The 16754-nt window shown below is 35.1% G+C and overlaps 1 protein-coding gene across 2 annotated transcripts in view; it reads left to right on the top strand.

Annotated features, from left to right (window-relative positions):
• LOC150106757 (ankyrin repeat and SAM domain-containing protein 3-like) overlaps positions 1-16754 on the top strand; it is a 204436-nt gene that overhangs the window by 155326 nt on the left and 32356 nt on the right. For both annotated transcript variants that reach the window (XM_090393314.1, XM_090393315.1), the window contains exon 9: positions 4975-5176. In XM_090393314.1, coding sequence (XP_090249440.1) covers positions 4975-5176 — 202 coding nt within the window. The remainder of the gene's footprint in view (positions 1-4974; positions 5177-16754) is intronic.

A 16754-nucleotide genomic window follows, 5' to 3' on the forward strand; every position in this document is an offset into this window, starting at 1 on the left:
ATGGCATCAGTGTTTTGGGATGCTAAATTTTTTTATTCATTATCTTGAAAGGGCAAAACAATAACCGGGGAATATTATTCCAATCTCTTTTAACCAGACTAGATGAAAAAATTCGTGAGAAAAGACCCGGTTTGCAGAAGAAAAAAATCATCTTTCATCAGGACAATGCCCCTGTCCACAAAGGTGTTTTGACAATGGGAAAATTAAGGGATCTCTACTATGAATTCTTTGAATATCCACCCTATTCCCCAGATTTGGCTCCCTCTGACTTCTGTTTCTTCCCAAAACTAAAACTCTTCCTCGCTGGTCAGCATTTTCCTTTGAATGAAGAGGTGATTACAGCTTTAAAGGGGTATTTTGCAGATCTTACTGAGAACCACTACAGGGACAGGATAATGGTGCTGGAGCATCGCTGGAATAAATGTATTAGTCTTAAGGGAGATTATGGAGATTAAGGACTTTGCACAAGTTAGTTGTTAGGTGCAAACAGGGGATATCATAGAAACAAAGTTACTAAAAGATTTTCATAGAATCAGTGCAGAGGAAATATTTCATCACTTGTCTAGAGAGGAGAATAAAGGGGCTATCCCTGGAAATCTAGTACGATTTGTTAGTAAGGGTGTGAGGACTAGATCTTTCTCTTGGAGATGGCAAATGAGTGCAATGGGTTGTCAGCGTTAAAAGTGCTTTGTTAGTCACTTCATTCGATTGGAGAGAGCTATAATAGATAAAGCTTTGACCCTTAAGCATCCTACAACAAATTATATTGTTTAAACCCTTTAACCAAGCATAAGAAACACAGTGATCAAAGGTAACTCTGTATCTTTTAATGTGAAGTATCTTTGACTAGCCACTTATATATGAGGCCATTGATTTTAATTTTGCATATTAAGGCTTAAGTGCTGGGAGGAACTCGTGTTGAAGGCTTAATGGAGTGAAATAGCATTGAGAAAAATAAAAAATATTTAATTCCAGTATTTTGTTGCAGTCACAGGCATTTTCAGAGTAGTACAACACCAAACCTGTAACACATACACATGAAGGTAACACTCATTACCTTCATGTGTAACAATAACCATGTTTCCCATATTTTGGGAAGAATTATGCATCAATATTTATTCAATTTAGGATGATATTTGAGGGTGGCTGCAGATTCTATAACCAGTCTTTCTCCCCTAAATTTGCTGTAATAGAGCAGTGGTTTCTTCCAGTTGATTCTGAGTCATATCTAGAGCATGGTGTGCAAGGTCAGATTGACTATAGTCATGATTGCAGATGTATATTTAAAAAAAAATAATAATTTAGCCTTATATGTTCAAGACGCTATGTAAGCTTGTCTAGAGCAGGGTATTACTTTCAGTCCCACCACAGATGGGTGGGACTCAAACCCACAATCTCTTGGTTGGAGAGCAGGTATGCTTTTCACTCAGCCAACCAGGCTGGAATTTTTTTTATGTTCATCTATGTAGATGGTTGACCTTTTGTCTGTCCATAGTAATAGGTCAACTTGCAGTAATGCAAACTATATATACCAGGAACTGAGAGAGCAGGAGTTAGTCTTTAGTGGAGTGGATAATGATAGTTAGTTGGGATGGAAATCTATGCACAGATTCTAACTTGTTAGAATTCTGGCTATTTCTTTTTATTTTTTTTTATGCACCTCAGGATTTGGAGGTATAGCGATTATTACTGAAATCCTTCTAGAGAAGGTTGCAGTTTGGGGGAGGGAAATAGTTGAGATCTGCTGCAATAGAGATTTCTCTGAAACAAAGGTTCTAATAATCCATCCTTTAACCATTTTTTTTATCATTGAAAATGAGGGAGCATTTCCTCTGAAGTGTTATCCATATCAATTTTAATTTCAGTTGGAGTCATGCCTTTATAAAACATTTGCTGGTATGATACTCAATTATTTAAAAACTGCTTGAACACATTTGCTTCAGTGGACTTCTGAAGAAAAACGATTTAACTGATGATTATGTTTCTCATACTATCGGTGCTATAGCAAAACACGTTTTGGCTATTCATGTGCCATCTGTGTGTCAGGCCATGAACTTTTCAAACACTTCATTGTGTTTGAAAAGCCTTGCTCACCTACAAATCCTGGAGTGCATCAACCTTGGTGGCTGCTTTAATTGACTCAGTGTTACACTTTTGCTGAACAAAAGACACTTTCTTAAGTAAACTTAAGAAAGTGTTGGAACAATATTTAATGTTTATATTCTTTATGTAATTATGTTAAAATTGCTTACTTTTACCTCAACACAAATTTCAGTGTTCTGTATGATTTGAATACAGTTTAGAATTAGTTTCTCAAAGGTATAAAAAGTCCATGATTTAGATTAAGCTGATAAAGGCTTTGCAGCTTTCCTGAAAGAAGTCTGAGAATTTTGAGGTAAAACTGTTTACTTCCATATCCTGAAGCAAATATATAGACAGGCTTAGGTGTTCTTCAGTTATTCATCTTTTAAGTATAGTGTTATTAAATTGCCAATAGCTCAAGAGATTTGAAACCAGCATCTTGAGACCCTAATTAGATTGTTATAGCGCACAGGCATGAACACTAAAGGTGGTAGAAACAGTTCAAAATTGTAACAGACATTAAATAAAGTAGTAACATTTTATTTTAGTGTGTTCTAATGTTTGATTAAAAAAAAAATAGTTCGTAGTTAATCTTAAAATGACTGTCTCCCAAATTTTTGTTAAATTAATGTGTCCATACTTGTTTTGAGGTTTTGGGAGTGTTTCATTGCTTCTACCAACTCGGAAAATAGTCTCTCCAACCTGTAATGATTTCTCTATGGCACTAGCTTTCTTTCATCTTTGTGTGTTGTGTACAAACTCTCATTATGTCAGACCTGGCTTCCCTTGCTATGGTCTGACCACAGAAGCAAGAGCTCTCGTTGGCAGACTGTCAAGAAAAGTCAATTCATGTTAAAGGGGAGAAAGAAATAAGGCTGTGTACGAATTGGTCATGAAAAAGGAACACATGAAATCACGTGCTTTATACGTAAAATTTTCCAACTGTTATACAAGCAAAATAGTTACCACTTTAAGAACTACAATGCTCATAAAAGAGAAGTTAATTTTCTGACGTGTAATAATAAACACTCATCCCACAATACGAATTGATTACCCTATTATCGGAATGGATTCTCCTTCTTTTGGCATGTGCAGAAGTGTCAAAGGGTCTTGTATCTATGGGTGTTCTATAGCAGGAAATATTTCTTATGCTTTCCAAGACTAAACTTCCTTTTTGTCTGTAGTAGACTAGGTTACAACCTCAGAATTTCATTCACTTCTGGTGTGATAGAGGATAGAATTTGTTGTTAGATGAATGTATGAGAGTTGCTTGTAATATGGAGATTACATTTATTTTTTATATCGCATTAGATATAAGAATGATAGGAATAGTTTTGTTTTGGTGTTGTATGCCTTAGATGTATTTTTTTTTTTTTTTAAATCTATTTTACAGTATTTGTAACCATTGACTAAAATATATGGTGAAGGTAGTTGTTCTGTGAAAGATGTTTGAGCAATGTTTCGAGGAAGGATGCATTTGATTTTTTTTTTTTTTCTGGTGTGTGTGTGTGTGTGTGTGTGTGTGTGTTAGAATGTTGGCTGTTTAGATAGACAAAAAATTAATCTGATGTCTTTTGCATAGCAAAGACATGTACTGCAAGACTACAGGTTTGAGCATAGCTATGTCGAGTGCTTTATTCTTTAATTTATCAGAAATATGGGAAGCTCATTTTAAGATAACTCCAATCTAACAACTCTAAATTTTTTTTTATTGAACATTAGAGGGCATCCAAACATTGTGTGTTTTGTCTGTCTGTCTGTCTGCATGACAACTTATTGTTTTCACTATTGCCTAATTGTTACTGCCTGTGTACACTGACTAGATTTTGCTCTGAAGATGCTACTTTCCAGCAAAATATTAGCAGTTGATTAACTGTTTATTCTTGTGATATGTTTATACCATTAAACTTAAGATAAATCTTGAAAGACAAATTCTCCTTCTGTCTATAACTGATAAACTTTGTGCTTATTAGTTTTCGTAATCATGCAGTTTATCTTGCATCGGTCAAGCTGACTGTTCACTAGAGAAGTGGGTCTCTGAACATTAAGACCTAAATTTTGCTTATTAAACCACATGGCCAGCCTGGCTCTACATGGGGCTGATATTTAGTATATGATTCTTTGTGCTACCTCTAAATTACTCCATTGAAGCAACTTGAAATAAGAATGATTACGGAAAGTTTTAAGGCCTTATAATGTCAACCCATGCTGAATCACTGTTTGACTTTCAATATTGCGAAAGTCTCAGAAATCATAATTTCAAGATGTATCAATTTTTTTTTCCTAGCCTTAATATGCTCAGAGTTATTTGTAATTATAATTCCTGATGATGTTTTAGTTTTAACCTATACATATACTCACACATGGAAGATAGCTACTGTTCGTATGCAGCTGTAATCGGCTGCTTTTGAATATTTTTTTTGATGCTGTGAGAGACTCAAAAGCAAACTTTAATGTAAAGCAGTTAATATATTTTAGTTTTTATTATGATTCATGTTTAATTGTATTAAATTTTACAGTGCTTATATATATATATATATATATATATATATATATATATATACACACGCACACACACACACACATATATATACACACACACACACATATGACCTGACGGAATGTTGATTAGATATAATTTAGTTCTGCTATTTGTTAAAATCATTAACAGGTTTTCACTTGGTTTTCTAATCACATCAATGAAAAATTGGCCAAGTTTGATAATATGCACTAAAAAGTTGTCCATTGTGAAATACAGCTTATATGAATTATATTCCTAAAAGAAAAGCTGAAAAATTTTCCTTTGGACAGTTTATTTATACATGCCAATTAAAGACTGAGATTGATGCTATTGTATATTAAATATTTTTACATAAACTGTTTTTCAATTAGTTCCAAAGGAGCACTATCCACCTCCCAGTGTACCACAGGTGATGCAGAATCCAGCACAGTTTTCTGGAATGTTCAATGACTTAAGAAGTTTTCTTGAAGTTCTTGGACTGCAAAAATACTATCATATATTTGAAAAGCATGATGTAGATCTTGGAACTTTCCTAACACTCTCTGATAAAGATCTTCTAGATATTGGAATTGGGTATGTGATTTTTATATTCCTCTTGTTTTATTTCATTTCCTATGATCACAGTACTACAAACTTTGTTGCAACAAACCACACACAAGAATATTATGGACTTAACATGCCATCAAATGCCCAGAGTAATAGGCTAAGATTATTTATTGATATATATGCTGCCCTGACAGGTTAAGTCAACAGTGAAATGTATACCATATCTATCTATAACATCTGTGTGTGTGTATATATATAAATGTGTGTGTGTTGCAGTGCAGGAAATGTCTATCTTATAACTTTCTTTTATGTATTCTCGAGGGATGTATAGGATCTGCAGTAATTCAGTTAAATTTTTGTTATATTAATTTTTTTTTTAGTTGATTTCTTCAATATTGTTTAATTTTCTGGTTTGATTTTTTTACTCTGTTTTCTAAGTCACTTAACTATGTCAGTGTTATCTTCCTGCTGATTTTTTCATGCCACAAACTTTTTACTAACTTCTCATCTTAATATGCTTAAATGATCATACATACTAGATAGCTCTTTTTAAAAAGATCTCTGTTCATACTAGATTTCCTGTTTTTAATGCAGGATCAGACGACAATATAGCAAGGTGATGAGTAATGCTAATAAACTCTTAGAAGAAAAGAAATATGATGAAATTGTTTTCAAATCAGTTTTATTGCTAATTTCAATAAGGCCATTAGTCCTGTTACGAAAAAATAGGGATGTAAAACATATCTCGACTTATCAACATTTCGAATTTACTATTTTTGTCAGCCCAGTGATTAATGTACCTGCTCTCCAATTGAAGGCTGTTGGTTTTGAGTCCTGCTGTGGGCACAGATCTGTTCTTTAGGTGGGAGATGAATTTCACTGTCCAGTGCAAGACAGCCATCCTATTTATTGGAGGCCTGAAACATCTTCAAAAATTACATTTTTGTTCTCTAGTGCAGAGTTTTATGCAGAGGATTATGTAAAGAAAAATGTAAATTACAAAAAAAAAAAAAAAAAAAAAAAAATATATATATATATATATAATACACATGCAAGGAGCTCACGAGTTACATCGGAGATCCATTCCTACGGACCAACGTAAGGCGATTTTCGATGCAACCGACTTGCATCGATTACCATAGCCTAAGTTACTTACCTAACTTAAAACACCCTAAAGTCATACGTATATATCAAGAAACAAAACTAGGCCATCTTCCAGCCAAAGAACAAGAAGCATTTCCATCTGAATCACGAGCGTACTACGTTTTTTCGTAATAGCAGTCGATTTCTATTGGGTGCCAATCCCTTCACGTGTTCAAGGATGCGAACTTTATCCTTGATAATAGTCCCAACTGTGGTATGATTTGAGTTCAAATGCGGCCAATATTCGTTGGCATTTCTCCCTTTTTTTTGCCCTTTTATTAATGTCTAATTTCACTTCTAATGTAACGGCTTTCTTTTTCTTCAACACACTGCCATCGGAAGAGTCTACCTTACGTTTAGGAGCTATATCGAAGGGTAAAGAGTCACAAAAAAACACAAATACAAAAGTGAGATAGCGGATGTAAACAAAGCACGCGGTATCCAAAGAGTGTATGCTGGGACCCAAGGGACGCCACCTCTCCCATACAAATGGTGCGTAATGTATATTCTTCCACTGCACTCATAAACAAGTTCGCCCATGACATTTGAATTTTACGTCGCGCTACTTCAAGTAGAAATTTATTTTTTATATTATTTATGGGATTACTGCCATAAAGTCGAAACGACACATGTCGAGGACGACATAGGTCGAGGACCCCCCCCCCCGTATATATAAATAAACAAACATGATAAAATTGTCTTAGCTAGTCCATGGTACTGATGTACTATAATGGTTTGCAGCCTTTCTTGGTAGGAACGCACACAAAATATTCTCAAATTTTCTTAAAGTTCTGTTTTTCATAAATTAACTCATTAAATTTGAAAAATCAATGCTAAAAGGATCAAATAGATAAACTTTTAATGCGATAACATTAGAGCAGAGTAAAAAGAGAGACTGTGTAAAAAATAGAAAAAAAATTCTTAGCCAACTAGCGGTACAAAATGGACTACAGGTTTACAAAAAAATTTAATGGATAGGAACAATCTACAAAAATACAAGTAGGTACAAATAACTTGGTAGAAGAAAACTTGGGGGAAAAAAAAAGATTTAAGAGACTGTTTTTGAGATCCTAAAACCCACCCCAACTCAATATCACCAGAGTTCAAGATCGGTACTATCAACATAAGAAGCCTGAATAACAAAGAAATGGAGCTAGCTGCAAGTACCAGATCGACATAATAGAAGTGACTGAAACAAAAAAAAGGCAAAAACTGGTGAAATCTTTCTGAGCAATAAACACAAAATGTTATATTCAGGCAATGACAATCAAGGAAAAGGAGTAGCTATAGTATTCAACACTAAATACGAGGCTAATCTTCTTGAATGGCAGGCAGTCTCAAGTAGAGTGATGTGGGCAAATATGAGAATGGGGAACTGGACAATGACACTTGTTTGTGCCTATGGTCCCACAGAAGGTTCTACTAAGGTAGAAGTGGAGGAAATTCTTGAGTCTTTAGAGAAAGCAACTGACTCAATGAGAAAGGAAAAGTTGGTCCTTGTTGGGGGTCTAAATAGCAGAGTAGGAAATGATTGTCAGACATACAAAAATATTTGGGGAAAAAATTGGAGAAAAGAGCAAAGCTAATAATAATGGCAAATATCTGTTGGATTTCTGCTCTGGACATGGACTGGTTATTACTAAACACCATCTTCCAACATAAAAATGTGCACAAATTCACATGAAGAGAAGAGGAAAGGAATAAGAAAAGTCTCATTGACTATGTTATTGTTGATAGTAATGTTTTCTTCCTGGTGCAGGACACCAGAGTGTACAGAGGATTTGAAATTGGAAGTGATCACTATTTAGTATTGAGCAGAATAAAATTGAATTTCTCATAGAAAAGAATAAAATGTAAGAAAGTTTTAAAGTGAATAAAAGTTGAGCAGCTCTCAGATGTGAACTGTAGACTAAAATACACAAAGATTATTGAAGAAAAAATGAAAGACTTTGAGAACAGGAACCAAACCTTGGAGATTCAGTGATAAGCCTTGAAGAAAATCCTGATTGATTCAGCCAGAGAGGCATGTGGTGAGGTTGTCTGCAAGGATAGAAAAATCAGAACTCCATGGTGGACACAGGAAGTTAAAGAGGCAGTGAAGGAAAAGAAGAAAGCATATCAAAAGTTCCTGGCAAATAAGTCAGCTTGTGCTCTTAGAGAATACAGAGACAAATGTAAGAAAGCTAAACAATGTGTAAAACTAGCTAAACAAAAATCATGGGAGGACTTTGGTAAGAACTAAATATCAAGAAGTGGCAAGATATTCTGGAGGTTGTTGAAGAAGCTCAGAAATGGAGGAAAGAGTGCTGTAAAAGGAATTAGAGATGATAAAGGTGACATGAAAACAGGAGAAAAAGATATCCTTTAAGTATGGAGTAATTACTTCGAAAAATTGCTAAATGAAACAAGCAGTGAGTGCTGAATGAAATGTGGAAAGGCAGCAGGAGTAGATGATATTCGACCAGAAATGCTCAAGTATGGAGGTATAAAAGTCTTAGAGGCTGCACTGCATAGTTCAGAAGGCCTGGACAGAGGGAAGAGTTACATATGATTGGAGTGTTATTATTATTACGGGTATCTCCATGGAGTCAGTAGACTCATTATGGGAGACCCAAACTAGCAAAACAATATCTGTCATCTCTTCTTGAATTCATTTACAGATGAAGAGCTCACAACTAAGTCAGGCAATGAATTCCACTCATTCACCACCCTCCAGGCAAAAAACCTTGTTCTGACACCCTTGTTAACCACACTCTTCTTTAATTTCTAGGGATGATCTCTTGTTCTTCCATCACTATCACACAGCTTAAATATTTCCCCTGCATCAATCCTATAAATACCTTTCAGTAATTTAAATGTTTCTATCATATCCCCCTCTTCTCTGCCTATCAACCAACCTCTGCAATCCACAAGCTCTCAATCTATGTAGGAAGTATTTTTACATCACTCACCAACTTTTTCACTCTTCTCTGAACCCTCTCCACAGCCTCCTCATCTCCAAGGAATCTAGATGACCAGACCTGAGTACAGTAATCCAAATGTGGAAGTATCAACGCTTTATAAAGTGGAATAATAACCTCTATCTCTGGATGTCAGTGTGTTCCTCAACAACCAAGTAATCCTATGTACAATCTTGGACACCTTAGCAATGTGTCCTCTGAACTTCATCTCCATATCTACCAATGCCCCTAAGTCCCTAGCCTCATCAATCTCTTGGAGTACTGTTCCATCAATGTAGTACACAGCTGGTAACCTTTTAATCCCAAAATGCATGACTTTACACTTTTCCACATTGAACTGACATCTATTACTTTTGCCCATTCTACCAGCTTATTTAAATCATCCTGCAAACTTTCAACATCAGCTTGATTTTTTATTGTGCTACCCAACTTTGCATCATCAGCAAACAACTGAATATCTCCCTTTAAGCCATTTCCTATATCATTTATATACAAATTAAACAACAATGGCTCAAGCACAGAGCCCTGAGGCACACCACTGGTCACCTGCCTCATCCTGGACTCTGCTCCTCCATACACCACCTTCTGGTATCTCTCCCTGAGCCATTCTCCTATCCATTCCCATCTGCTCCAATTTGCATAACAGTGTTTCATGGGGTATTCAAAATCCCTAGCAAAATCCAGAAGTACCACTGTGTAGCCAGTTCCTTTGTCCAACTCAGATGTCATTCTATTATGAAAAGTTAATAGATTGCTAAGGCAGGATCTACCTTTAACAAAACCATGTTGGCCTCTATAGAGTATCATATCCTGATCCACCCATTCTTGAATTTTGTCTTTAACCAACTTTTCCAATACTTTTACCACTATTCCTGAGATGGTGATTGGTCTGTAATTAACTACCACAGTTTTAGAGCCACCCTTATGCAGAGGAACCACTTTGCCTAACTTCCACTCCCTAGGGACCATACCAGAGTTCAAACTTAAATTAAATATCCATGTAAGAGGGGTTGACAATTCATTTGCACATTTATGCAATGAGCTGATATTCCATCTAAGCCTACAGCAGTGTTTGCATTTAAATTTTGCAATATATTAAATACCTCTGATTTCTTAGCTTCAATTCTCACATTAGTTATTGCTAGGTACAGAGATATCCTCACTTGGGTGATAGACTTTTTGAAAAGTGATCACTCAGTAACTCGACTATTACATCTGATTTTGTCACCTCAATACCATCAGCACCCACTAAAGTTATCCTTCCGAAGTCATTCTTCCTTTTACTTGCCACATAGTAAGAACTCTTTGGGATTACCCTTGATCTCTTTGGCTAAGGTCTTCTCATAATCTGATTTAGCTTTTCTTACTATGCTGGTAACCTTCCTAGCTTGAGCCTTGTACTGCTCATGGGTGTACTGATTGCCTTTCTCCTTGTAAATTCTCCATAACATTTTTTTTTTGCAGATCAAGCTTGATACTACTGCTCATCCATCTAACGCCTGCCTTCTTTGACTTCCTGACCATGGGGACACAATCTGATATTGCTTTCCTCAGATACCCGCTGATTTTATCCCATGCACTGCTAACATCTTTCCCTTGCAATATGTTCTGCCATGGGATGGCTGCAAGCTCACTCTGAAGCTTGTTATAATTGCCTAACCTGTAGTTCCATATACCCCTTCTTAACAGAAAAATCCACAGATTTTGCAACCTCCCAAGTCAATACCACATGATTGCTTTCACCAAATGGAGGTAACAAGGATACCTTACTTATGCATATAACTTCTGAACCAATAACCAGGTCCAACACTCTCACACCACGTGTCCCTTCAGTTATGTGCTGTTTCAAGTAATTTTGCTCTCATATTATCCATATATAAAAAGGGAAATAAAACTGAATGTGAGAATTACAGAGGTATTTCTCTACTGAGTGTTCCTGGTAAGATATATGCAAGCATACTTGAGAAACAGTTGAGAAGGATTGTGGAAGACAAGACTAGTGAAGAACAAGCTGGATTCAGGCCAAATAGAGGTTGTCAGGATCAGATTTTCACTTTATGATAGATAGTTGAGAAATCATGAAAATATAACAAAGATCTGTATTTAAGTTTTGTAGATCTGGAAAAGGCATATGACAAGGTGCCAAGAGAGAAGCTATTCCAAACGCTACAGTTATATGGTGTTAATGGGGCATTATATCAAGCAATACTTAGTCTTTATTTGAGTCATAAGTCAGCAGGAAGTACAAGAAGATGAAGGACGTACAAGAAGATGGTTTAATGTTAAATCTAGTGTCAGACCAGGATGCACATTATCCCCTCTCTTATTCATTATCTGTATGGATCACATTATGAAGGAAAGTGATATCTCAGCTCTTTGCTTTGTGTATGATGTTATACTTCTAAATAAATCTGCTACAAGTCTGCAAGATTCCATGACTAAATTGAATAACTATTGTAGTAGATATGGTATGAAGGTCAGCATTAAAAAGACAATGAAAATAGGCAGAAGCACTGAAGAAAGCAACACTGCATCGTAAATGGGGAACCTATAGAACAAGCAAAACATTTCAGCTACTTAGGCACGATTTTTACTGAAGATGGTAAATTAAATATGGAAATAGACAACAGAATCAACAAAACTGGTATGGTAGGCAGTCAACTGAATAAATTTATATGGAATAAGAGAGCAATTATCCAAAATACTAAATTAGCTGTATACAAGACAGTATTCAAGCCAGTTTTAATTTATGAATCTGAGAGCTGGGTTAGAAGTAAAACACTTGACCAAAGACTAGAGACCATAGATTTGAGAGATATATCCTGAGAAAGATTAGGAGCATGAACAGATGGCATCAATGTCAATATCATATTAAAATCAAGGATATTAGGAAAGAATTTGCCACTATCAGCATCCAGGAATGTATTAGCAGAGCTAATCTCAGGTGGTATGGTCACTTAAACAGAATGGGAGAAGGAAGATTAGCAAAACAAGTGATCTCTGCCAGGTTGGTAGGAAAAAGACTAAGAGGAAGACCAAGATATAGTGGATTGATACAGTAAAAAGTGCTTTAGAAGATAGAAATATAAGATTTGATAATGTTGGAGTCTTGACAGGTAACAGAATGATTTGGAGGAAAATTGTAAATAGGAAGTTAGTAATGATGTAAATTTTTCACGTAGTAATCCTTTCTTTTAGGGTTACATGGTGATCAGCATTCATTTTAAAAATTTTTATGGAATTTACAACCATGTTAAAAAAACTTTTTTATTATCCCGACGTTTCGATCTTCACATCCCTCTGGTGAATAAAAAAAAAAGTCTAGTGGGGCAGATGCAAGAGGGAGGGAGAGAGAGAGAGAGGAAGGAGGTGAAGTAAGAGAGAAAGGAGAATGTGGAGGTAGGGAAAAAAAAAAACCCTTTAAACCTCCTGCAAAATTAAAAAACTTACTCAACTCATCCAAAGACCCACTCCCTCCACTAGCTCACCCTGGAGTATACCGGATTTATTGTACTTGCAACATACCATATATAGGAGAAACAGGACGCACTATTCCTATTAGACAAAAAGAACATAAACGACATTAAATATAATAATTATGGTGAAGCTGGCCTTTCTGATCATACCCTGAATACCTTACACAGAATTGACTGGAAAACCATTACTGTCTACATCACACTAGAACATGGTATGAACGGAAATTCAAGGAAGCCTGCGAGATTATCAGCAACCACCCCAATCTGAACAACAATGATGGTTTAAAAATCCCAAACATATCGAAGGTATATATTCGACCTTCCTCACCAAGAACAACTATAAACAGGACTGTAGAAAATCCAGTATTGTAAATAAAAAATAGGAATTGTAATACTAAAAATAGGACACCAATTGTTTCTGAAAGAAAACCATCTAAAATAATGTTTATTCTTGTCATTGTAAAAATAGAATTTAGCTTGATGTAAAAAAAAAATTATTTTATTTTATTTTATTTTTATTTAATTTTTATTTTTTTATTTATTTTTAATTTTTAATTTTTTTATTTTTTTCCTACTTCCACATTCTCCTTTCTCTCTTACTTCACCTCCTTCCTCTCTCTCTCCTCCCTCCCTCCCTCTTGCATCTGCCCCACTAGACTTTTTTTTTTTTTATTCACCAGAGGTCACGCCAGTAGAATAATGTGATCAAATCATTGTTTCTCTAGCTTACAGTTAATGATGTAACTCAGCTTGTTCTGTATGCTTATGTACGCTCCAGATGATGATCTTGATGTCAAGATCGAAACGTCGGGATAATAAAAAAGTTTTTTAACACAGTTGTAAATTCCATAAAAAATTTTTAAATTTTCACGTAGTACTATCATATCCTGTACATCCCTTGAGGGTATATATATCAGGAATTTGATGATGATGTTTTTGAGGTCTAGTTACATCTTAATTTAATCTGGAAACATGGCCTATCCTGGCATCAGATTTGGGGGATTCTGGCTCTTGGTAATTATTATTATTATTATTATTTTTTTTTAAATGCATCATCTTTAATATTATTCTTTAGGTTTAATTAGAAGTCATCTTCTATCTCAACACTTATCATGAATGGTAAATTCAGTATTGTTTAAAATTTGCTAATTTATCATTGATGGATCAGATATTTTTTAGCTAAAATATCTGATTCATATAATCAGTAAACATTTTGTGTGTGTGTATGTTTATCAGTAGACCATATATAAGTGGATGTTTTCAAGCACTAGGGGATCAGACAGAACAGCTATCATTTTCAAAACGAAACATATGAAGATGGACTTCTTAAATGAGAACTACATTCAGGCAGAGTGATATAGGAGATTCCATAATGGGGAAGTGAATATTCAGAATTAATTTGTTCTTGATCTCATAGCAAGGAAGAAATATAGAAAAATATTTTACATCTTTAGAAAAAGATCCTGACAAAGGAAAATATTTAGTTCTTAATGGAGACCTAAATTAGAGAACAGGAAAATCTCATATATACATGTCAGTTTGGGAAAATTTGCAGAGAAGGATGAAGGGTAGGGCTGATAATAGTTGCAAGTACTTTGCTAGATTGCTGCTTATATTCATTGTTAACCATCCATTCAGCTTTTTCTGATGAAATATGTTAACTATCTTATACCACTGAAATGACATATCTGTGTCATTTCAGTGGTATAAGATTCAGTGGTATCTGAATGGCAATTTAGAGGAATATATACTTCATGTTTTGATTTCTAAAATGTCATTCCAGTGGGATATGTCACCATATTTTTACATAAAATATGCATAAATTCATACATACACACATTGAACAAGTCGTATTCAGTATTTTATTGTTGAAAGTGATATCTTTGGACTGGTCTGAGATATAAGACTGTACAGGGACTTGAAATAGGAAGTGACTATTACCTGGTGTTGAGCAGAATGAAAATAATAAAAAGTAACCTATTGAAAAGAAACTGACCAAAGTTTTGATGAGAATCAAAACCAAACAACTCAAATATAAATTTTTCTTAGTCATCTACAGACCATTTTGTCACTTTCATGATATTTACAGGGTGTTCGGGATAAATTTGACAGTTTCGTAAGGAAAAAGAAAATCTTCTTTGTATCTATTAAATTTAATGAATTGACAAAAAAACATTACAGGCAGAGTTAATTACAATACTATCAACAAGATTTACTCAAAATAACCACCATTAGCATCGATCACAGCTTCAATTCTGCTTCGGAACCTCGAACAAGCTGATGCTACAGTCTCCCTGGGAAGGGCCGCAAAAACTGTTTTAATTTTATCCATTAACTGGGCTTTTGTATTACTGGAAGTGCGATTGGTGTCTTTTTCAACTGCGCCCCATACAAAATAATCCATGGGGTTAAGGTCTGGGGAGTTTGGAGGCCAAACATTTGGACTGGTGAAGTCGTAGAAATTTTCAGACAACCATTTTTGACTTTTCCCAGAGGTGTGGCAAGGGGCCGAATCCTGCTGCCATACATACGGCCTACCATTGGCTACCCTTGTTATCCAGGGCTTGACTACTGTTAGCAACTCCACGAACAAAGCCCGAATTCCAATGCCAGGGTTCTTCAACACCTGTTCCTGCAGATTTGCGAGGAATTCTGCTGTACGAACGCAATCAGATCGTCTGCTAGGGATCTTTCTTCTTGCTACATCCTCGTAGTCACCATTGCAAGTCTCTAGTTCATGCCTGATTGTTTTTACTGTATTCAGGGAGCATTGGGCAGCAGTCGTAATATCCTTATTTTGATGGCGGGCACGAATCATCATGATACAAGTTATTCTCTTCCATGATTCAGGTGGGTTCCAGCTATCCATCCTTTCTGACATCTTGTATATGAATGAAGAAGGGTCCAAACTTTTAAATGAAGAGAAGTGTGTGTTAATACATGTAACTTACGGAAAAATATAATTAATTATAAATATGTCAAATTTATCCCGAACACCCTGTATATTCTATAGTCTTTCCAAAATATACCTTCGTTAGCTACTTTTACATATAACTTTCCTATATTTTTCTGTATATTCTGTAAGAGTGCCTGTTGACTTAATAACGGAACCTTTCATTTTATGATCTATTCTTTTCATGGAATGTTTCTTGTTCTTTCCATGGAGTTGATTTGTCTTTTCAGAAAACTTTACTGATGCTTTCCTAGCTGAAAATTTTCTTTGTATTTGTCTCTAGTTCTTTAAGGTTTGGTTCTTATTTTCAAACCCCTTTTCACCTTTCCTCAATAATATTTGTATATGAATCTGCCATTATCAGAAAGCTGCTTGACATTGTTTCTTTGTAAAACATTCAAACTTTTGTTTTCAGTTTGATACTCAATTTCATCCCATTCTAAACTAATGGTAATTATTTAATATTTCATTTCTCCTGTATATAGCTATGTCCTCAAGCTGTGTAAAGATATTAGCACATAACTTTTTTAATCTCTTGTATGTCATCATCAAATCCTGATATGTACCCTCAAGGGTTGTACAGGATATTATGATCGTACTAAATGAAAAACTTATATCATTACTAACTTCCTATCAACAATTTTCCTCCAAATCAGTCTTATCTTCAAAATAACAGATTGATTTGGAGGAAAAAACTAATATTATCACATCTTATATTTCTATCTTCTAAGGCACTTTTCTGTATCAATCCACTTATATCTTGATCTTCCTCTGGGTCATTTTCCTGCCAACCTGGCAGAGAACACTTGTTTTGCTAATTTTTCCTCTCCATTCTGTTTAAGTGACTATACCACCTGAGATTAGCTCTACTAACACATTCCTGGATGCTAACAATGTCAAGTTTCCTAATAAACCTTGTTTTTAATACGATATTGCCATCTGTTCATGATCCTAATCGTTCTCAGCACTCTCATATGTGTGGTCTAGTCTTTGAGTCTTTGGTCAGGTGTTCTATTTCTAACCCAGCTCTCAGATCCATTAGTTAAAATTGGTTTGAACACTGTCTTGTATAC

This window comes from Typopeltis vanoorti, chromosome 5 (assembly GCF_054136105.1).
Source record: "Typopeltis vanoorti isolate ZY-2024b chromosome 5, IOZ_Tvanoo_1.0, whole genome shotgun sequence".
NCBI classification, from domain to species: domain Eukaryota; kingdom Metazoa; phylum Arthropoda; class Arachnida; order Uropygi; family Thelyphonidae; genus Typopeltis; species Typopeltis vanoorti.